This window comes from Vipera berus (genome assembly GCF_964194415.1).
Source record: "Vipera berus genome assembly, chromosome: 7".
In the NCBI taxonomy this organism is placed as follows: domain Eukaryota; kingdom Metazoa; phylum Chordata; class Lepidosauria; order Squamata; family Viperidae; genus Vipera; species Vipera berus.
This window is the reverse complement of record NC_138209.1, coordinates 22,143,691-22,167,523: the sequence shown is the minus strand read 5'-3', so window position 1 is coordinate 22,167,523 and position 23,833 is coordinate 22,143,691. Positions and strand designations below refer to the sequence as shown.

The following is a 23,833-nucleotide window of genomic DNA, read 5'->3' as shown; positions in this document are numbered from 1 at the left end:
TGCTGTTCCACCCTTCATATTACTGGTAACTATCAGAATCAAAAAAAACATGGGTATATTCTTGCACATTTCTAGGAAGGTAGAAAACTCATTATTCAGCAGTGTAGTAACATTTTACAACTTTCAAATGGTAATATTTTAAAACTAGATGGCAACCTTCAAAACAATTTTAGTTTACTAATTCTTACAAAAATGTTATAATGCCATTATAACAAGGCTAGTTACCATTTGCAGAATAAATTTTAATGTTTAAGATACTTTGAAGTTATCAGCCAACCATACGGCACACTAATAAGGTGTGAGAGGCATCACACCTATGTGTACACATTACTGAAATAGTAATTTATTATATTGTTTATATATTGTAAGAGCATCTCATTCAAGTGCTGTTGGCAATTTTATTATAGATAGGAAATTTACATCACCTGGAGAAAACGACTTATTCACACTATGGCCGTGATACGAACATGGTCAGCCACAAAAACACATGACTGACAGGTATGATTTCTTAGTCCTAAGGGTGTTCTTTAAATTGAGATTATGATCTGAAAAAATGCTGAGTAGTACTTCACAATTTTTATAAGAGTAAAATAAGAGGAAGGAGGCGTTTTTAAAAATAAAGAATAGAATGGAAATTATTTACCAAAACTTCATGTCAAATTTATAGCAGCTTGCTATAATTAAAATATCAATAGTACATTATTTTAAAAATAAAATTGTCTAGAAGGAAATCACTGGTTTTAGAAGGGATATTTGCAGACATACTGAAGTCAAGGAACAAAGCTTATCTACAATACATAACTGCCCTTAAACATTGCTCATAAAACATTCTTTAATTTTTTTTCAGAACTTCTACATGATATTGAGGTTACAATTCTAAGTACTTCGAATCCCAATAAATGTTACAGCATTTATTCATGAATAAATATGCCCAGAACTGTACAGATGAATAGCAACCCAAAGTACTTTTTAGAGTAATTACACTAAATCAATGGGATACACTTTCAATGAAACACAAAGATGTAATACATAGGTACATGTTCTTAAAGCAGGACCCCATTATTGAATAGAATACTGTAAGCAAGGGATTCAGACTTAATTAGCAATATCAACACTAACCAGTTTCCACAAATATATCTTGAACCACAGTTCCAGCATTTTCATTACTAGTTCTTCCTTTTTTTACTTAATATTGCATGAACTATGCAATTACAGTTTCTTCCCATTAAGCCTAGGGATATGATCATGTTGCATCTATAACTACAGCCTCAGCTTTCAGATGGTCTTTTACAGCTAATGCATTAATTCCAGATTTCATAGTTAGCTGAAGAAGCTCTCTACACTACTTTTAAACGCCTTTTGCAGAAACAAAGAGGTGAAAATCTCAATTAAAAGGATGCCCAAGGCAACTACATTATTCCTTATTTACAGATGGGTTCCAACAATTAAGAGGTCCCTTCAGTGGAGAAAAAAAATATTAAGAGAATACAAGAAAACATCAGAAAGATGTTTTTTTTGCCTTCATGTCATTTTACTAGATTTGATTCCTTGTGATTAACTGCAATTCCGATTCTTCAATTTCATAGTAGATATTCTGTTTGCATTCCTTTCCCTTCTCCTATAAATGTAGCAGGCAGAATTGCGCAGAAATTATACAAATTTTTACTCCGCTGGCATTGTACCAAGCTGACTGGTCAGCAACTGTTTTTCCAAGAAAGCGAGAAAGGAAGCACATCTAGATAAACTGTAATCTCAGAACAATTATTGAAACAAACGTGAACCGAATACGCGCCGCGCATCCCTTACCGAATGGCTTCTTGTCCCCCGAAGCTCCACCCCTTCCTCCGCTTTGTCCGGGTTGGAGATCACCGCTTCCGGCGCCAGGCCGAGGAAGAGCGGCCGGGCGGTATCGGCTGGAAGCTTCCCAAAGCGGTAACCTGCCGAGGGTTGGGCGCGATTTTGGCGAGAAAGAGAGGACGGCCTGCCTTACGGGGTTTCGGTGCGCCAGAGCGAAGCCTGAGGCGTTGGGGGCTTAGGAGTAACCGCGGGCGGCGAAAGGGCGCGAAGGCTCGGTCCGCTTCTGCGATCGCTGCCCCTCCCTTGTTATGAAAGAAGATGGTTCTTTTTAGTACTGTTGTGTCCGTGGTGTGTAATAAATTTGGCAGCAGAAAGGCAAGGGAAAGCGTCCCTTTTTTGGAGAATGATAGGTGTCTGGAAATAAACCCATGTTAGTTTGGCCCACCCTCTTGTCTGAGGCAGAACCGTGGTCCTTCTGCGGTTTGTTTAGCATCTTGTGTCAATCCAGCCCGTTGTTTTATTAGTCAGCATTTCTGCCTTGGCACAAGAGGAGAATCCAGACCAGCTTTCAAAATGTATTAAGGTTAATTAGGCCAGGAATCAGCAAAGGGGAAAGAAATTTTTCCCAGGTAGATGTCATTATTATAAAATGATAAATGATAAGATTTCTATTATGAAATCTTATATGATGGTGAGATTAGCAAAAAGTAAAGGTAAAAGGTAAAGGTTCCCCTGCACATGCGTGCTAGTCGTTTCCGACTCTAGGGGCTGGTGCTCATCAAAGCCGAAGAGCCAGCGCTTGTCCGAGGACGTCTCCGTGGTCATGTGGCCGGCATGACTAGACGCCAAAGGCACACGGAACGCTGTTACCTTCCCACCGTAGTGGTCCCTATTTTTCTACTTGCATCTTTTACGTGCGTTCGAACTGCTAGGTTGGCAGAAGCTGGGACAAGTAACAGGCGCTCACTCTGTTACGCGGCGCTCGGGATTCGACCCGCCAAACTGCCGACCTTCTGATTGACAAGCTCAGCGTCCTAACCCACTGAGCCACCGAGTCCAAAGTACAAATAGATAAAGTGACTGCAGTTGCATCAGATTGTAACATTTGACAGATCATCAGCAATCTTGCCTTTCAGAGTTCAGAACAACTCAGTCATATTTCAGCCATTCTGTAATTGAGACTTTTAAAAGGCTTAATAAGTGTTCAGATTCTGTGGCAGCTCTCTCATCACCCCAAGTACAGATGTAAGATAAAATGCATAGAAAGTGAATTTTGTAGATGGCAAGACCAAGTGTATTATATGCGTATTTCACACTGATGAATGCATTATTATAGTCTGCTGTTGCTGACTATAACTTCCAGATGAGCCTTAACTGAGGCTATCCTAGATTCTGAAATTAACAGTGGGTTTCTTAAATTGATGCAATCAGAAATTGTATATGAACTGAAGAATTAATTGCTTGCATTCATTTAAGCTGTAAAAAGTAAAGTAATGGAAGAAACCTGCATTTCTTCAAACAATCTGGAATGATTTCACCATTGCAACTATTTCCAAACCCTGTTAAAAACATGTGAGATCTGAAGGCCGAATGCATACTTAAAATTGACATTTTCCTTTCTTTTTAATTAAAGATTCTACCATGGCTGCTACTGTGAATTTGGAACTTGACCCTGTATTCTTGAAAGCTCTGGGCTTCTTGCATTCAAAGAGCAAAGATTCTGCTGAAAAGTTAAAAGCACTTCTTGATGAATCTTTGTCTAGGGGAATTGATTCATGTTATCGTCCACAACAAAAGGTACTGAAATTGATGAAAAAAAATATATTTGTTGTCTCACATGGCATATTGTGTAACAATAAATGAGACCCATTTTGATTTAGAAGACTAGAAACAGGAGACTGTTGGTTCTCGTGTTACTTTAAACACAAAGCTAGTTAGATGACTTTGAGCCAGTCATATAGTCTCAGCTGTAGGAAGGAGGAAATGGCAAACCATTTTTGAAAATCCTCCCAAGAAAACTGCAGACTAGTCCAGCAAGTCTCCAGGAATCAATATTGATTCAAAGATAGATAAAAAATGTACCCTGTCCGATGCCATGTATTCTTATCTTACCGACCCTATTCAAAATATACTGTGCCCATATTAAAGGACCTGGTTTAAGACAAATTCTGGGAGGAAAACTATGATAGGTCTATTTGTTGCCTATTTCAGAAATAGATCGGGTTTACATATGACATTAGTCCAGGGGTAGGCAACCTCGGCTCTTTTATGACTCATGGACTTCAACTCTCAGAATTCCTGAGCCTGTTGGCTGACTCAGAATTCCTGAGCCTGTTAGCTGACTCAGGAATTCTGGGAGTTGAAGTCCATAAGTTATAAAAGAGCCGAGGTTGCCTACCCCTGCACTAGTCCATCAAATGTTTTTTTTTTTTTGATTTGGCAAGTTCTGTGAATCTAGCCATTTTAATTTATTCATAAGAATCCATGTATTTTATGAGTTTTACTCATAATATTTACTCCAGTTTTACTCTTAATGTAACATTTTGTGCATTTTTTTAGGAAGTAGATCAGCCCAAAGTATCCATTCCAAAACCAATTTCTGTTAAGACCACTCCTAGCCTCCCTACAAGTAACAATAATGGGAAACCAACAGTAGTTGAAAAGGTGAAAAAAGAGGTGGAAAAGAGAATTGTGGATAAGGTAAGTTTCTTTGTACACTTTGAACATTACACCAATTCCTAATTTAATAACCGACTTCCGGTTCAGCAATCAGATTGTAAGCAGAATGGTTGCTTAAGTAAACAGAGAGAGAGAGAAAAAAATGCTATAAAAATCACTGGTTGCTGCCTCACGTAAAGTGTTCTCACACAATTATGCCAGCATTACTCTCATTCTGTTGTTAGGCACCCAAAATGAGCTCATTGGCCAGAAAATGAATTTTTTATTACCATTGTATTTGCAAATGGTCACTAAATGCTAAACAAGAAGTGGGTGTATTGGGGAAAGAGGTTTTGATAAAGTTACATATTTTTTTTAAAAAATGCTAGCTTTTAATCTGAGGTTTTCAAACACACAAATCATGCACATTTGCCACAAAAAATCCATAAAAGCACCTCAGTGAGCCAAAATATATAATTGCAAATGCTGTGCACCTAGAATCCTGTTCCATGACATCACTGATGGACTGTCTCTATTTCACAACCTGGAAGTCCCACCTATGAGATACGTGCTATGACATGAAAAAGGCTGAAAACTACTGTTTTAAATACATATTTTGTTTTGCAAACTATGTCTTTGCCAAATGTTACATAACAAAAGTTAATTTATTTCAGAAGTATAAAATGTGCTTTCCTCTTCCAGCCATTTAATTTTTAAAGGGCACTCTTTTCTTTTCTACAAGTTACTTCGTTGCTTTTCAGTGATTAGGAGAACATGTTTCATTACTCAAACTATGTTTATTTAGTCTTCCCTTGCAATTTCACTTTGTTATTTTAACAGCATACTTTCAGCTTAATACAAGACTAATTAAACTAGTTTGTCTGAGTTGGTAATTCCTTAATTGGGGTATTGTTGGTATTCTAATCTCTGCTTATCAGGGTGTTGCTGGTGAAAAGCTGTTGTGGTCTTTTAGCTTTTTGATTGCCCCTTTTGAATGATGTGTAGATGTTGTTTATCTCTGTGTGCCTGTTGATGGCTGATTTGTCAGTGTCAGGCTTCCAGGAATTCTCTTGTGTTTTACACATAGTGGCTGTTGCAATCCTTATACGGTATATATTGTAAATGACTTTTTTTCCTGGGGCTACTGGGTTTTGTTTCAAAGGTAACTATTATTACCGCCCCAGATGCTTAATGGACCCTCTCGGGTTCCAGGCAGCGCTGGGATCCCCACCTGCCTCCGTCGCTCACAGCTCGGCGGATGCCTTAGTGGAAGCCTGGGAAAGGGCAGCCACTGAGGCACTGGACCGAGTTGTACCCCTGCGGCCCCTGACCCGGTGCAGATCCCATCGAGCTCCATGGTTCTCCGCGGAGCTCCGGGAGATGAAGCGTCGGAAACGGGGCCTAGAGAGCTGCTGGAGGTCCAGCCGATCCGAATCCGACCGGTTGCGGTTAAGAACCTATATTAGGTCTTATCTCGCAGCGATGAGGGCAGCGAGGTGTAATTACTTCTCTGCCCTCATCGCGTCCGCAGATAATCGCCCGGCCGCCCTGTTTAGGGTGACTCGCTCCCTCCTTAATCAGGAGGTGAGGGAGGATCCCTTGCAGGGTCGTGCCGAGGAGTTTGGTCAACATCTGTCGGATAAAATCGCTCGGATTCGGACCGGTTTGGACTCCAGCTGGGCAGAGTCTGACGATCAGGACACGGGCGGTCTTGTCAATGTTATCTGGGAAGAGTTTGATTCTGTGACCCCTGATGAAGTGGACAGGATTATGGGGAGGTTGAGCTCCACCACATGTTTATTGGATCCGTGCCCTTCCTGGCTGGTTTATGCAGCCAGGGAGAGGACACGAGGCTGGTTCCAGGCGGTGATATCTGCTTCCTTGAGTGAGGGTAATTTCCCCACCGTCTTGAAGGAGGCGGTGGTGAGACCTCTCCTCAAGAAGCCTGCCTTGGACCCAGCTGTCTTGAACAACTTTCGTCCAGTCTCCAACCTTCGCTTTCTTGCGAAGGTTGTTGAGAGTGTGGTGGCGCATCAGCTCCCTCTGGTCCTGGATGAAGCGGATTATCTAGACCCGTACCAATCGGGTTTCAGGCCCGGGTACAGCACGGAGACGGCATTGGTCGCTCTGGTGAATGATCTCTGGAGGGCCCGGGATAGGGGATATTCCTCTGTCCTGGTCCTATTAGACCTCTCGGCGGCTTTCGATACCATCGACCATGGTATCCTGCTGCGGCGTCTCAGGGGATTGGGAGTGGGAGGCACAGTTCTTCGGTGGTTCTCCTCCTATCTCCTGGGACGTTCGCAGTCGGTGTTGGCAGGGGGGCAGAGATCGGCCCCTAGGTCTCTCGTTTGTGGAGTTCCTCAGGGTTCGGTTCTCTCGCCTCTCCTGTTCAACATCTACATGAAACCGCTGGGTGAGATCATTCGTGGTTTTGGAGTTGGGTATCATCAATATGCTGATGATACCCAACTTTTCATTTCAACCACCCCAGTGATGCCCTCGCTGTGATGTCCCGTTGCCTGGAGGCGGTTCGGGTCTGGATGGGGAGGAACAGACTTCAACTCAACCCTGACAAGACTGAGTGGCTGTACATTCCGGCATCCCGGGACATTCAAAACGTTCCATCACTTTCTATGGGGGGTGAGTTTTTACCCCCCGTAGATAGGGCTCGCAACTTGGGAGTCCTCCTGGATGCACGGCTTACCTTAGAAGATCATGTAGTAGCCGTGACCAGGGGGGCTTTCGCACAGGTTCGCCTGGTGCGGCAGTTGCGGCCCTATCTAGACCGGGATGCCCTGTGTACGGTCACTCATGCGCTCGTGACCTCTCGTCTTGACTATTGCAATGCTCTCTACATGGGGCTTCCCTTGAAGACCACTCGGAGGCTCCAACTGGTACAGAATGCGGCCGCGAGAGTTGTCTTGGGAGTTTCCCGGTACTCCCATGTTACACCTTTGCTCCGCGAGCTGCATTGGTTACCAGTTGTCTTCCGGGTGAGGTTCAAGGTCTTAGTGATGGTTTTTAAGTCCTTACATGGCATGGGTCCGGAATACCTCGGGGACCTCCTGCTGCCGGCGTCGACTCCCCTCCGCCCCGTGCGTTCCCACAGAGAGGGCCTCCTCAGGGTGCCTCCAGTCAGAGAATGTCGACTGGTGGCCCCCAGGGGGAGGGCCTTCTCTGTGGGCGCTCCGGCTTTGTGGAATCAGCTGCCGGTTGAGCTCCGGATGGCACCGGATCTCCGCTCCTTCCGGCGCGGGTTAAAGACCCATTTATTTGAACAAGCTGGCCTGGCCTGATGGGGAATTACTTAGGGTTTTAATATTTATATATATATTTTATTGTTTTTATTGTGGGCAATAATTTAATTCTTTTTTAACTTTTGTACTTTTGTAGTTTTAAGATATGCCCTGTTCACCGCCCTGAGTCCTTCGGGAGAAGGGCGGTATAAAAATTTAATTAAATAATAAATAATAATAATAATATTAGCATGCACATGTGTCTTCAGTTTCCTTATTGGGTGAGAGGGGTGGCATATAATAAATAAAAATAAATAATTGTGCTCTTTTGTTCCTTTGTTATCAGCAGCTTTTTTAAGTTTATGTAGCATATTCTTCCTTCCCCTAAACAGAGATAATTACTTGGGGCAAATATGTAACAGAATATATTAAATATTTATTTGCTCAGAGTTTACATTTTGTTTGTTATGTGAATATCTGTTAGATAAAAGTGGAAATCAGTGAAGGAATTGACATTGCAAAAAAACCAAGACTAGAAAAGCCAGAAGCTCACACTTCATCAATCACAGTGCAGTCAAGCAAGGATTTGGCCATGGCAGACCTTTCTAGTTTTGAAGAAACTAGTGCTGATGATTTTGCAATGGAGATGGGTCTAGCCTGTGTAGTTTGCAGGTAAGTTTTTTATTTAATATTTATAGCATATATGAAGACCACAATTAAATATTTTGATATTAGTTGTAAATGGAATCTTTTGTCTAAATAGAGATCTTGGCTCCTTAAATAATTCTCATAAGTTGGGTGAGTGGGGTTTCTCATACATCATGTGTATCTAAAGCATACCTGTTAGAAGATGTTACATTCCATGGCAGTGAGATTATAAATACAAAATTGATGGAATCATCATTGGACGGAACCATATAAGGCCACTGAGTCCAAATCCTAGCGAGGCACAGGAATCCAAATTAAAGCATTCCTCACATCCATCATCAAGTATTTGGTCTACCAACCAAAGCCTTGGCTCATGTTCCTAAGACCAATTACTACAGAATAAAAACTGCTTACTTCTCAGTAAAAGCTAAGTAGAATCACATATCCCAGGATATTTTTTTTGCCTTAATTTGGTTTTTGTAGCAGCAAAATGTTCCCAAATCCATCTATACAGTATGTTCACTCTTAATTTTCCTATTAAATTAAAAAAAATCTTTTTACCTAGCCTTCTGCAAATAGTTTCTATGGATACATATGTATCTGTCCAATGGGGATACATATAAAAGCAACTTAGCAATTAAGTAACCTGATTTGTTATCTAAAAATAATAGCCATTAGGGAAATGGTGTTTTGCTAATGTCGTTAAGGTATATTTTCATTCATATATAGGATTAATATTGTAACTTAAATGTTTCCAGTAGAATAAAATTTAATGCATATAATTTTCCTACTAATCTACAGCCTTATCTGATGTAGTCTTACTCTTATGACTTGAAGGCCTAACTTTTCCTCTGATTCACTAGCTATCTTCTATTTATGTTTACTGTTTAAGTTGAAGGAATATGATTTGAACAATGTCATTGCACAATATTTTAATGCTGTATTTGTACTACATTTCATATTATTTAAATACTTTAACGGGTCAGCAATTTTCTTACTTTGATTTCCTTAACATGATTCTAGACTCAACAATTTTCATATAAATTTGTCTTGCTGTGGTTCTCTGTGCTTTTTTCTGTTATATCAGGTGTAGATATTTTGATGTCCAAAAACATACTTGATTTTTCATAATTTATCATTTAGAATTCCCAATTAAATATATGCTGCAATTGGGATTTATTTCCTTTTTGAATTAATCGGGAATTGGAAGAGAGGTCACCTTGCTTTTGTTGACCTTCGGTCATTGACCATTCTGGCTGAAACTACTGGAATTGCAGGTCTGCAACATTTAGAGAGCAGCAACTTATTATACATCTGCTTTGAGTTAAAACCTTTGGCTCATGATTTTGTTGACAATTTTGGTCTGTTTTGGTTTGCATGTAACTAAGACAGGAAGAGAAGAGCATATCTTCCCTCTTATCTACCAGGAACGCTGCCTCATGTAATATATTCCCATGCAGCTTTCATATATGCTTAAGGTGATGGCACCCAGAGTCATTTTGAACCACAAGATAGGTGGCATATAAATTAAAATTCTAAAATAGCATAATAAATTTTGGTAACTATAATGTTGCTTCGACCTGTAAACATTAGATTATATGCTGACAAGCAATAAACATTACACCCATTGATAAACGTATGGTAGACCTTTGGTTGAAAGAACCAGGCCTAAGCTTGCAGGTTTGTTAGGTGGAATTGGAAAGCACTAATTTGGCCTCCATTGCTCACCCTGTGCATATCTGTCCATCTTTTCCAGTTTCACACTGTTGTGATTTTGTAGCTCCTCCTAATTCTCTACAGCTAAAGATACAGAATCATAGGGCTGGAAGAGGTCTTCTAATCCAACCCTCTGCCCGAGGCAGGAGCTCTTATTGCATCCCAGACAAATGGCTGTCCAATCTTGAAGACCTCCAGTGATGGAGGACCCACAACTCCAGGAGGCTGTTGTGACTCAGGGCCAGCCTGTGGTTTCGGCAGCCGGCTCAGATGTGTCGGATGACTCAGATGAGGGGGAGGAGGACCGTGTGGGAGACGAACCGGTTGATGATGGCGTGGAGGCTTGGCAGAGTTCCCAGCCGGGGCCCTCTTCTCAGCTGCGTGAGCCCGATAGTGCGGAAGATGATGACCCACAGCTGGCCCTGTTCAAGGACGCCCGACGCAGGAGGCAGTCGAGCAGGAACAAACAAAGAAAGAATGTGGGACTCCTCGGGAGGAGGCACAGGGAGACCACGCCCTGAGCTCTCTATAAAAGGAGTGTTTGGGGAGGGGCTGGTTGCTGAAAGCAACTTTTCCGCTTGAGAAGACAAGCTCTAGTGTTTTTGTTAACTGCGTAATAAATCTTGGCGGATGCCTTTTAGCCTTGGACGCTCTCCAGTCTCTTCTTTCTGAAAAGGGGTTTGCCTTTACAAGGCCAGAAGAGGGCTGGTTCAGAACAGTTTGCTTTCAGCCACCCACCCCTTATTACTACGATGGAGCAGCTTCTTGCCGAGAATGCCCAGCTCACCCAGCAACTCACTTTGCTGGCAGCTCAGGTGGCACAACTGCAAGCTCAGGTACATGCTGCACCCCCACCCAGGAGGAAATGTCAGATAGCTATGCCGGATAAATTTGCTGGTAAACCAGAACTGTTTCCTGCCTTCCTGGGACAATGCCAGCTTTATATCAGCGTGAGAGCAGCTGATTTCCCCACTGACCGAGATAAGGTGGGATTCATGTTGAGCCTTCTGTCGGGAGATGCAGCTCGTTGGGGCACGCCTCTGTTGGCACAGCCTAGCCCTTTGTTGGATAACTTTGGGGGGTTTTGTGATCATATGCGCCTCATGTACGAGGACCCGATTAAGGCGCAGACTGCCACCCGACGCCTGAAAGCTTTGAGGCAGGGTCAGCGCCCTCTACAGGCCTATATCAGCGATTTCCGGCTGCTTAGCCAGGATTCCGCCTGGAATGAGGCTGCGCTCGTGGATGCCTTTCAGGATGGCTTGTCAGAGGAGATGTTGGATGAGCTGGCCCGCGTGGACATTCCCTCAGACCTGAATGGGCTGATCCATCTTTGTCTGCGGATCGATGCCCGGCTGCAGCAGCGTAAGAGTCGCCGTGCCACCCCACAGACCCCTGCCGCCCCTGTTGTGCGTGAGCCCCCAGTCCAGAGGGAGGAGCCAATGGAGCTGGGTGCCGCCAGGTCCCGTCTATCGGTGACGGAAATGGACAGACGACGATCGGAGGGGTTGTGTTTTTACTGTGGGGACCCTGGACATTTGGCTGCTTCTTGCCCGAAGAAGCGTCAGCGGGCGTCAGTGACCAAGCCTGCCCCGAGAAAGTCCCCTGCTTTGCTATCGGGAAACGGCCCGAGCCCGATCTAGACGGTGTGAAAGATCGGGCGACCCCCAACGACCACGCCGAGCGACGCCGTTCCGACGGTGCCTGTGAACCTCCACGGCATTTGATTCTGGAGGCACGACTGATCCTTCCTGGCAAGCCAGAGGGGATTCCGGTCCATGCCTTAATTGACTCTGGGGCTACCACTAACTTTATGGATTCGGCCTTTGTGGCCAAATGGGCTGTTCCCCAGTGTCCAGTGGATCCGCCCATGCTTGTGGAGACCATCGATGGTCGAGTGCTCCTGTCCGGGCCTATTACGGCCGCCACGCAACCCGTGTGCATGGCCATCAGTACCCATGTGGAGGCCATTCAGTTTTACGTCACTTCGGATCTGCACTTCCCCGTGGTCTTGGGACTGGCGTGGCTCCGGGCGCATGATCCACAGATCTATTGGTCTCAGAACTTGGTCACCTTCCCAAGTTTGCAGTGCGTGGACCACACCCGCCATATCTGTGCCGGCCAGGTGGAGGGTTCCTCAGGGGTTTCCTTGCCTCCCGAACTGTCCGACTTTGCTGATGTGTTCAGCGAGTCAGAGGCGGACCAATTACCCCCGCACAGGCCCTATGACTGTTCCATTGATCTAGTCCCTGATGCGCCTCTCCCAGTGGGGCGTTTGTACTCCATGTCGGAGCCCGAGTTGGCTGCATTGCGGGACTTCCTGACAAAGAATTTGGCTCGTGGTTTCATCCGGCCCTCGTCCTCGCCAGTGTCTGCGCCCGTGCTCTTCGTCAAAAAGAAGTCGGGTGAGTTACGGCTTTGCTGTGACTACCGGAAACTCAACGCCATCACGGTGCGTAACCGCTACCCGCTGCCCCTCATCCCCGAGCTCTTGGACCGACTCCGGGAGGCTAAGATCTTCACGAAACTAGACCTGCGTGGAGCTTACAACCTCGTCAGGGTTCGGCCGGGTGATGAGTGGAAGACGGCGTTTGGTACTCGCTATGGACATTTCGAGTACACGGTGATGCCGTTTGGCCTGACCAACGCCCCCGCTGTGTTTCAGCATTTTATGAACGACATCTTTCGGGATCTGTTGGACCAGTTTGTCGTGATTTACCTGGACGACATCCTGATTTACTCCCCGTCGCGTGAGGCGCACCATCAGCATCTCCGTCAGGTCCTGCAGCGCCTCCGGAAACATCGGCTGTTTGCCAAGTTGGAGAAGTGCCAGTTCTACCAGGTGACCATCGATTTCCTGGGTCACCGCATTTCTCCTGAGGGCATCGCCATGGAGCCGAGTAAAGTCGAGTCGTTGCAGAGTTGGCAACCCCCGTGTCGCGTGAAGGACGTTCAGCGACTCCTTGGATTTGCCAACTACTATCGGACATTCATCCCTGGCTTTGCTGCCTTGACAGCCCCCCTCACCCGGCTCCTGCAGAAGAAGACTCGGTTCCAGTGGAACGCCCCCAAACAACAGGCGTTCCAGGCTTTGAAGGACGCCTTCATGAAGGAGCCCATCTTGAAACATCCCGACCCGCAACGGCCGTTTGTCGTGGAGGCGGACGCCTCCGACATTGTCATTGGGGCCGTGTTACTCCAGGCAACGACGCCCAGCGGTACCCTTTTCCCTTGCGCGTATCACTCTCGGAAATTGAACCCCTCGGAGCGCAACTATACCATCTGGGAGAAGGAGCTGCTGGCCATCAAGGCGGCGTTCGAGGCTTGGAGGCATCATCTGGAGGGGGCGCGGCATCAGATCGAGGTCCGGACGGACCACAAGAATCTGGAAAGCCTGCAGACCGCTCGGAATTTGAATCAACGCCAGATCCGGTGGTCCCTCTTCTTTGCGAGGTTTGACTTCCGGGTGCGGTACATACCAAGCGGGCACAACCAGAGAGCGGATGCTCTGTCCAGAAAGCCCGAATACACCCGAGCGGAAGACAAGCTTCCGCCCAGGACAGTGATCCCCGTCGAGTCTTTTGCTGCGGTGCGGGAGCCGGTGGATATACGGGCTCGGATCCGGGAGGCGCAGCAGCAGGAGGCGTGGGTGGCTCAGCGGAAGGAAGAGGTGGGGCCAGATTCGCCTTGGTCGGTCGCGGATGGACTCCTGTATTATCGTGACCGGCTCTATGTTCCAGGAGGGCCACTCAGGGGACTCATCCTCAGCCAGTGTCATGATAACCCGGCTGCGGGGCATTTTGGCCTGTTCAAGACTCTGAACCTGGTCTCCCGTACCTTCTGGTGGCCCCGGGTCCGACACGATGTCCAGTCTTATGTCACCTCCTGCATTCCTTGCAGGCAGGCCAAGTCAGCGACAGGGGCCCCGCCTGGTTTACTGCAGCCCTTGCCAACACCCAAGAGACCCTGGGGGGCTGTGTCCATGGACTTTCTGACGGATCTACCCCCATCCTCCGGCTTCACGACAGTGTTTGTGGTGGTGGACATGTTGACCAAGATGGCGCACTTCATCCCCTGTCGCGGCTTACCGTCAGCTCGCGCCACTAGTCGCATGTTCATCCAACAGGTGTTCCGGCTGCATGGCCTTCCCGATAGAGTCGTCTCCGATAGGGGGGCCCAGTTTACAGCCCGCTTCTGGCAGGAGTTGATGCGGGCGTTGGACATTAAGGTTTGCCTCTCGTCCGCGCATCATCCTCAGACCGACGGGGGTACCGAGAAGGTCATCGGCATCTTAGAGCAGTATCTGCGCTGCTACGTTAACCTGCAGCAGGACAATTGGGTGGACTATTTGGCCATAGCCGAGTTTGCCTTTAACAACTCGCAGCACACCTCCACGCAGATGACACCGTTCTTGGCCAACGTGGGTTATCACCCCCGGTTTTTCCCCCTTTCTCCCGTGGACTCATCGGAGCCGGCAGCGAACGAATTTATGGCGGAGTTACAGGCGATCCATCGGTTGGTGCGACGGCAGCTGGAGAAGGCCAAGGCCGACTACAAGAGGTTCGCCGATCGGTCGAGAAGGGATACGCCTCCACTATCGGTGGGGGATCGGGTCTGGCTGTCCACCAGGAACCTACCATCCACTCGGCCGGCGAGGAAGCTGGACCACCGTTACCTTGGACCGTTCCCAGTCGAGGCCGTCATCAATCCGGTCGCCTATCGTTTAACTCTGCCACGTTCCCTGCGCGTGCACCCCGTCTTCCATCGGTCCTTGTTGGTCCCCGAACAACCGGCCTGTCCACTTCGCCAAGCGGAACCTCCCCCATCAGGAACTCGTGATGGAGGCAGCACCCCCGAGTACGAGGTCGCCAGCATCAGGGATTCCCGCTGGCTGAAAGGTCGCTTCCAGTACCTGATCGAGTGGAAAGGGTACGGGCCGGAGGACTTCACATGGGAAGACGCGACCGCCGTTCATGCCCCTGCGTTGGTGACTGCGTTTCACGAACAGTTCCCATCCCGACCGCATCCGGATCGGCAGACCCGGGGGAAGGGCCCTGCGGTGCGGGATAGTGTTGTGACTCAGGGCCAGCCTGTGGTTTCGGCAGCCGGCTCAGATGTGTCGGATGACTCAGATGAGGGGGAGGAGGACCGTGTGGGAGACGAACCGGTTGATGATGGCGTGGAGGCTTGGCAGAGTTCCCAGCCGGGGCCCTCTTCTCAGCTGCGTGAGCCCGATAGTGCGGAAGATGATGACCCACAGCTGGCCCTGTTCAAGGACGCCCGACGCAGGAGGCAGTCGAGCAGGAACAAACAAAGAAAGAATGTGGGACTCCTCGGGAGGAGGCACAGGGAGACCACGCCCTGAGCTCTCTATAAAAGGAGTGTTTGGGGAGGGGCTGGTTGCTGAAAGCAACTTTTCCGCTTGAGAAGACAAGCTCTAGTGTTTTTGTTAACTGCGTAATAAATCTTGGCGGATGCCTTTTAGCCTTGGACGCTCTCCAGTCTCTTCTTTCTGAAAAGGGGTTTGCCTTTACAAGGCCAGAAGAGGGCTGGTTCAGAACAGAGGCAAGCAGTTCCATTGATCAATTGTTCTCACTGTCTGGAAATGTCTCCTTAGATCCAGGTCGGATCTTTCTTTAAAACAAGCTTCTACCCCTTACTTCTTGTCCTGCCCTCGGGTGCTTTGGAGAATAAGTCGACCCCCTTCTCCCTGTGACAGTTCCTCAAGTACCAAGACAGCTCTCCCATCACACCTATTGCTTCTCTTGGTTAGACTAGACATGCCCAGTTCCCTTAACTATCATCGTATAGTTTAACCTCTAGACCTCTCATCATACTTTTGCTTTTCTCTGCACTCTTTCTAGGGTCTCAGCATCTTTTTTGTATTGTGGCAACCAGAACTGGTTGCTGTATTCCAAGTATGGTCTCCCTAGTGCTGTATAGAGCAGCGCTATCACATTTTGTGATCTTGATGCTATCTCTCCATAGAGACGAATTTGTAAAATGATGTTTCACGAGATTGTTTGAAGTAAATATGTTTAATTGACTACTTTGTGTTTTATAGACAAATAACAGTGACTTCTGGAAATCCATTAGTGGAGTGCCAGGAATGTCATAACCTCTACCACCAAGACTGCCACAAACCTCAAGTGACGGACAAGGAAATGAATGATCCCCGGGTAGTGTGGTATTGTGCCAGATGTACCAGGCAAATTAAAAAAATGGTAAGTTTTTTTTTATATCTGTGAGGAAATATTGATTTATTTAAGGAAGAGATTCCTTAACTGACTAGAAAAAAGAAGATTAGAAAGAAGAATAGCTTGCTTTTAATAAATTCGGTTGACAGCAACAGGGTTCTTTTTTCCTAATGTTGTTTTATTATAAAATAAAAAATATCCTTAAAATGTTTTGAAATATGTTGTTTTGTTTTTAAGCTGATGTTCTTTTGATTTCAATAGTTTAATACAGCCTTTATAAGAATAGTTACAGCAATAATATTTTTTTAAAAAATAATTAGTGATAATTACACTGGAAAAACAATTCAGCTCAAAATGTTTGTGCTAAATCTGATTCACCAACCCATGTTCTTAAACCCAGTAGTGATGATAATTTCATAAACTACTTTAATAAAAGCCTGACTTTTATTGGATCAGGTTCAGAATATTTAAATCTCATAAAAAATGAGGTACTTTCCTATATTGATTTTCCAGGAAAAAAGGCTTTATTTTCACGTAAACTGTTATTGATTTCACATGTAAAATTTATTATACCTGTATTGGTAAAATTGAGATAGAAGGAGAACTTTTTTATTATTAGAAAAAAGACAGAATAACTTTTTTAAAAATCAAAATATGAGAAAATTTTTCAAAGGAGAGATGAACTCTTGTACCTTCATTTGCAATAATATTTTTAATAAGGTCTAGCTTTTTTAAAGCATAACATAATTTCCTCTGTCCTCCAACCATCATATTCTACCAGCTAATAAACTACTGTTAATTATGTATTTTTTACAAGGTCTATATAGGTGTCTTTGGAATTAATAGTTTAAAAATCAGGTATACCGTAGTTTCATATTCCACTTTGTCTTGTGCTTTATCACATAGTAACTTTTGCATATTTTGTAGTCAGCATAATATGTAAATTTAATTGAGTCTATCCTAATTTTAGTTTTGAGTTCACCTTACACAGTTCTTCAGTATTTTTACATTTCCATTTCCTCTGCCATTTTGTCAAATTAATTGATGGAATTTTATTAAAATTTAAATATTTATTTTCATACATGTAAATTTAAATATGTACATTAGATATATAAATTAGCAACTGCCTAGTTCAGGGGTAGGCAACCTTGGCTCTTTTATGACTCATGGACTTCAACTCCCAGAATTCCTGAGCCAGCATGGGTGGCTCAGGAATTCTGGGAGTTGAAGTCCATGAGTCATAAAAGAGCCAGTTGCCTACCCCTGTTCTAGTGGTTAAGGCACTAGGCTAGAAATGTCTTCTAGCTTGAATGCTGGCTGGGTGACTTTCTTCTCTTCCCATGTCAGACTTGGACAACAAGTTGATTGGTAAATTCCTGTCACAACAAATGGATCAATGACTTGATTGGTACAGAAAAAAATGGACCTTGCACTTTGGGGAAATTTCTAGGAAGAAAAAAAATTACAGTAGTAGTACATTAGGTTGTTGTATAAGATCTCCTGCACACCTCTTTAAGTTCCTTTATTGTGATTTGTCAATGTTACCTACTGGAAAGATTAGTAGATACAGGTAGTACTGTTAAAGCAGAAAGCTATTTTTTCATATATGCAATATGTAATTTACACAGGCTCAGAAAACACAGAAGCCTTCCCAGAAGCCAGCTCCTGCTGTAGTGTCAGTAGCTCCAGCTGTGAAAGATCCATTAATAAAGAAACCAGAAATTAAGCTAAAATTGGAGACTACACCAGCCTTCCTAGCATTTAAGAGGACAGAGGTCAAGGTACTGTGCAGAGTGTACTTTGAAATATTGATTGATTGAATTTATAGGCGTGTTTTTAGTTTAATTTTGTTTTGTTTTTCTAATGGGCAGTATTTTGTTTTGCTAACATTCCTAACCTCATAATATCATCGTCCACTTACACTTAAGAGTTCCATATTAAATGTTTTTATTCTTAATTTTGTTCCATTTTGTTAGTGATTTTGAATAAATTACATAATTTAACATCAATACAATTATATTTAATAATATTTTGTATTTCATTTTAAAAACAGAATGCTGCAGGTTGTTTTCAGGAATATCTATATTCATTTGTAGATTTAGATAGGATATAATATAATGTTATCTCTGTAAGTTTGTAATTGTTCTTTCTTTTCATTCATATTATTTATTTATTTATTTATTTATTTATTTATTGCATTTATATACCGCCCTTTCCCTGAGGACTCAGGGCGGTTTACAGGGAGTTAAAAATCAACCATACAAAAGTTAAAAAACCAATTTAAAAAGATTAAACCAACCCTGTACAATTAAAAACCCCAATTAAAATAAATTTCTCCTCAGCCTGGGCCCGAGAGCTCAAAGAGCCAGGTCTTCAGGCCCCGGCGGAATGATCGGAGGTCGGGGGCAGTCCTCAGCTCCACTGGCAGCTGGTTCCAGAGGGCAGGCGCCCCCACTGAGAAGGCCCTATCCCTGGGTGTCACCCGCCGGCAATCTCTTACCGGTGGGACCCTGAGCAGACCCTCCCTGTGGGAGCGCACTGGGCGAAGGGCGTTTGATGCCAGCAGCAGGTGTTCCCTCAAATACCCCGGACCCAGGCCATGTAGGGCTTTATAGGTGATAACCAGCACCTTGAATTTCACCCGGAGGGCAACCGGAAGCCAATGCAGCTCGCGGAGTAGAGGTGTTACATGGGAGTATCGGGAGACCCCCATTACAACTCGCGCGGCCGCATTCTGCACCAGTTGAAGCCTCCGAGTGGTCTTCAAGGGCAGCCCCATGTAGAGAGCGTTACAGTAGTCCAAACGGGAGGTCACAAGCGCATGAGTAACTGTGCGTAGGGCGTCTCGGTCCAGATAGGGACGCAACTGGCGCACCAGGCGAACCTGTGCAAAAGCCCCCCTGGTCACGGCTCCTATGTGATCTTCAAAATTGAGTCGTGAATCCAGGAGGACGCCCAAGTTGCGAGCCCTATCAACGGGGGGTAACACCTCACCCCCCATCGTTAGAGGTGGAATAACCTGGTTAGCCCGAGATGCCGATATGCACAGCCACTCAGTCTTGGCGGGATTGAGACAAAGCCTGTTTCTCCCCATCCAGACCTGAACCGCCTCCAGGCACCGGGACATCACGGCGAGGGCATCACTGGGTTGGTTCGGGGTGGAAAGAAAAAGTTGGGTATCATTAGCATACTGATGATACCCCACCCCGAAACCACGAATGATCTCGCCCAGCGGCTTCATATAGATGTTGAACAGGAGAGGCGAGAGAACCGACCCCTGAGGGACTCCACAAATGAGAGGCCTCGGGGCGGATCTCTGCCCTCCCATCAACACCGACTGCGAGCGGCCCTGGAGGTAGGAGGAGAACCACCGTAAAACGGTGCCTCCCACTCCCAACCCCCTGAGACGCCGCAGCAGGATACCATGGTCGATGGTATCGAAAGCCGCTGAGAGATCTAATAGGACCAGGACAGAGGAACAACCCCTGTCCCTTGCCCTCCAGAGATCATTCACCAGCGCGACCAATGCCGTCTCCGTGCTGTGTCCGGGCCTGAAACCCGATTGGTACGGGTCCAGATAATCAACTTTAAAGTGAGACAATTACTGGGAAATCACATTTTTATACCTAAAAGTTGTATAAAGTAAAATAACAGTTTTAACAGTAAAAATGTTAAAATGTTATATTTGTCTTTTACTGCACTATTAGTTACCAAGTGAAGGAAAGCAAAAATTACCAAAGGAAATAACTAACAAAGTTTGTGGTAAAATTACAGGTAGTTATGACCATTTAATGATGGTTTGAAATTATGATCGCCTTCAAAAAAGTGACTTACAGCCTATCCTCAAAGTTAGAACCATTGCTCCTCCCCCATCAGACAAGCAAAATAAAATGGAGAAGCTGGATTTGTTTAATAACCACATGATTAACTTAATAACCATGTGACTAACAATGACAATGTTAAAAATAATAGTAAAATTAGATCCAGTTGTGATGACTTAGTTAATCACTGCATCACTTAGCAACTAAATTCAATTCCCAATTGTGGTTGTAAGTTAAGGATTACTTGTATTTGCTTCTGCTATTGCAATTTAGGAAGCTTCTAGACAAATTCCGGGGCCATGGCCCTTCAAGTTTCCTGAAAGTTTGGAAATGTCACGGGCCTTAATTACCAGCTGCAAAAAATGCAGAACCAAAATTAACGTGTTACTTTAGGTAAAAAAAAGAATGATAGTATTTTAAGCCAATTAACATGCAGGACTCATAGTTGAATTTTCTATGCGTTCTTTTATATTTGTAATAGATAAGAGAATTCTGAATCAGTTTGGTAGGATTCTGCCTTTCTAATCAGAGTTAAAAAGCACAATCCATCTTTTCAACTTGTGCCATTCAGAAAACACTGCTTGCCTTCATGCCAGTCCTAATAATTTTAATGAGGCTTATACAGCACCATTTGTGGTTGACTGTATCAAACAATTGAATATAACTGTGATGGAAACCTATAAATATACTATGGAAATCTGCATAGTATTGAAACCTATACATGTACTATTAATGTGCCCTATTGCATCTAAATGTCTAAACCACTGCTATTTTTGTCTCAATAACTACAAATTATATTTCTGAGATCCATTATTTATTTTCATGTTAAAAATAATTCTTGATTAAAAAAAACCTTAGGTATGGATCATTGAGCTATTGCAGGCATGTCAAACTGCTGGCCCACGGGCCAGATGCATCATGACAAAGCCGCACACACCCCATTGCAATGGGGAAAAAGTCGCGATACGTATTGCAACATCACAAGTTTGACATGTCTGAGCTATTGTAAAGTATACATACAAGAAAAAAAATTGAAGCTATGGTAGTGGTTGGCCTGGAACATTAAAAGATATTAATGTGCTTATTTTTGTAGTCTGAGCCTTTGAATAAATAATAGAGTCCACTGAGTTTTTCGTCTAATAATGATAGGAAGGTAAATGTTTGGTCCTTTTGCTTTGCATGTTGATCTCTGCTCAATTGCATGTTAGGTAACACTTGTTTATATTTGATTTTAGACTTCAGCAACAATTTCAGGGAACTCCACCACTGCCAGTGTTTCCTCCTCCTCAAACAGTGGCCTTACTGGATGGGCAGCTTTTGCAGCAAAAACATCTTCTGCAGGCCCGTCAACAGCTAAGATGGGGTCTGCCACCCAGAGTACCGGTGGGAAGCCCGTCCCTGGCTCAAACAATCAGAAACCCACCGGTTTGTCAGGGCTGGCCACAACCAAAGGGGTAGGGTCAAAAATAATATCAGCCAGTAGCACAAGCCCTGGCCAGTTGAAGCCATTACCACCTCTGACATTGGGGAAAATGGGTCTCTCTCGTTCTGTGAGCAGTGACAATGTAAGCAAAATAGGCCTCCCTAATGCAAGCAGTTCAACCCCAGGTAACAGCCCAACTATTGGTGGAAATGGCAGCAGTGTGGCAGCAGGGAGCAATGGGAGCAGCACTAGCAAATCAAGTACAGAATCGGGCAATCAGTCCCCGTCGCTGAAAGGCCCAACTTCACAAGAATCACAGCTCAATGCTATGAAGAGGTTACAGATGGTCAAAAAGAAAGCAGCTCAGAAGAAGCTAAAAAAATAATAGGTCTATTTTCTTTTTAAAAAAAGATAATGCTATCAATAGTTTAGTCTGCAAAGTGCAAACATGTCGTTCAACTCTAGCCAAATACAGTAAAATCAGTGATCTATAAATTACTGTTGTGTTTTCATTTGACACTCTGTGTATTCACAAGAATTCACATATGTGCTGTCTGCTCCATCCTTGACATTTACTGGCAAGACCGTGTCTTATTTTACAATTTATATTCTATCTTTTAAGTTACACATCTTTCCAAAGAATAGCTCGCATACTGTATATACAATCTCTTAATACCAAAATCTTGGCTCCCTTTTCTTTTGTGCTCTATAGAAGTCAACTAAGCTGATGTTTTCAATCTATTTGAAAATTAAACTAGCCAGCACTTCAACTGTTTAATTCTGGAAATTTATCCAAAATAGCTTACGAACTCTTGGTCTCATGAGACAAAATTTCAGTGTACAATATTTTTAGCCACTTGAACAGTTCAGGTACTTCTGGAAGGCAGATCCATGTTAATAATTTTATATGTAAAGTATCTTGAAGTGATTCTATTCATTAAAAAAAATTGGGCAAGGTTGTTGTTGTTAGTTGCAAATTCGTGTCCGACCCATCGCGACCCTATGGACAACGTTCCTCCAGGCCTTCCTGTCCTCTACCATCTTCTGGAGTCCATTTAAGCTCACGCCTACTCCTTCAGTGACTCCATCCAGCCACCTCATTCTCTGTCGTCCCATTCTTCTCTTGCCCTCAATCTTTCCCAGCATTAGGCTCTTCTCCAGTGAGTCCTTCCTTCTCATTTAGAGGCTAACTCACTAAACTGCATCATTTGCAATAAGTTTGTCAAAAAGCAGAATTAAAGCAATATTTACTTTTGACTTTCTTTGCTGTTTCTTCATAGAATGGGAGAAAATATTTAGAACTTTGGAGTTAGGTTTATGGTAAAAGAAAAATCAGTGCTGCAAGCATTTTATTAGTCACATTAGTCACCAAAAAAAAGTATGTATCACACAAATAAGGTGTATATGTTTGTGTCCGGAAATCAGAAAGCAATAGAAAGATCAACTATTTGAGTATTTGCCACCTTATCATATGAGGGATCACTGAAAAAGTCTTATTGCTGAAATTCTCAACCCAGCAATGAAATATATGAGACTGATCTGAATGAAAACAAATATACATGTCCCAGGATAATGTTTCAGGAGCCAAACGGGGTTGGTCATAGTCTTCCAAGCTTTTGGACTTGTGCTGTAGACTAAGACTGATTCTAAAGACAGTTTGTAAACTATCCTTGCAGGATTGATCTTAGAAACCATTTATAAATAGTTTCTCGAACTCTACTGACATATACTTTGCTAGCCCTTAATACATGGGGAATAGCATCAGATTTAGTGACTTTTGTATTTTTATTTTTTAAATGATTTGGACATTGCCTAGGAAGATATCATTTATTATGAATGAAGGCAAATATATGTATGCTGTCCCACTCACACACATACATAACTGGATTAGTGAGTTTATTAATATTCCCCAACAATTCCCTTCACCAAAAACCCAGAACTGTCCCAATTAAGTCCAGCCATGAAAAGACCAATGCTGATCCACAGATCAATGGCCAAAGACTCCACAAGGCACTTGAAAGTTTCTCAATCAAAATAAAGCCACAAAGCAAACTTAAATCCACAGTACAAGAGAGTTCACAAGGCAAGAAAAGTCCAGCGTTTCCAAGGCATGATCCAGGTCAAGGCAGTGTCAATCCAAAGTGAGGCAGGAATCACAATGACCAGAAAAACACAGCTAAGAAACAAACATGTTCCCAGCATCACCTCCATCTGTCTGCTCTGCTAAATAGCTTCCCATGCAGCCCATCAAGAAGAATGAGGCTTTCTCATGAGTAATCTGGTTGACCTTCTCTACTCCTGCCTTTTCTCTGCCCTACCTGTTCTTGGATCAAG

The 23,833-nt window shown here is 44.2% G+C and overlaps 2 protein-coding genes across 5 annotated transcripts in view; one reads left to right on the top strand and one right to left on the bottom strand.

The window, feature by feature from the left end:
• GSTCD (glutathione S-transferase C-terminal domain containing) overlaps positions 1–1,793 on the bottom strand; it is a 47,095-nt gene extending 45,302 nt beyond the window's left edge. The window contains exon 1 of one of the 2 annotated variants that reach the window (XR_014027122.1): positions 1,120–1,793. Coding sequence is in view for 1 of the 2 variants with exons in the window: in XM_081332820.1 (XP_081188946.1) it covers positions 1,120–1,164 (45 nt within the window). In the remaining variant the exon portion in view is untranslated. The remainder of the gene's footprint in view (positions 1–1,119) is intronic. The other variant, XM_081332820.1, reaches the window with a different exon arrangement.
• A 70-nt stretch (positions 1,794–1,863) lies between these two features.
• Positions 1,864–21,994, top strand: INTS12 (integrator complex subunit 12). Of its 3 annotated transcripts, none has more exons than XM_081332823.1 (7): positions 1,864–1,932; positions 3,431–3,594; positions 4,357–4,497; positions 8,179–8,366; positions 16,123–16,282; positions 17,884–18,036; positions 21,312–21,994. In XM_081332823.1, exons 2-7 carry the CDS (start codon positions 3,439–3,441, stop codon positions 21,882–21,884), a joined length of 1,371 nt encoding a protein of 456 aa, XP_081188949.1. In that variant the 5' UTR covers positions 1,864–1,932; positions 3,431–3,438; the 3' UTR covers positions 21,885–21,994. The 3 variants fall into 3 exon arrangements, with proteins under 3 accessions (XP_081188949.1, XP_081188950.1, XP_081188951.1); XM_081332824.1 differs by having other exon boundaries at positions 1,887–2,145; XM_081332825.1 differs by having other exon boundaries at positions 1,914–1,999.
• The last annotated feature ends 1,839 nt before the right edge of the window (positions 21,995–23,833 follow it).

Coding starts and splice junctions, on each gene's coding strand:
- INTS12 (XM_081332823.1), top strand. CDS start 3,439: ATGGCTGCTACTGTGAATTTGGAACTTGACCCTGTATTCTTGAAAGCT. Junction 16,283..17,883: donor CCAGGCAAATTAAAAAAATG/GTAAGTTTTTTT, acceptor TAATTTACACAG/GCTCAGAAAACACAGAAGCC. Junction 18,037..21,311: donor TTAAGAGGACAGAGGTCAAG/GTACTGTGCAGA, acceptor ATTTGATTTTAG/ACTTCAGCAACAATTTCAGG.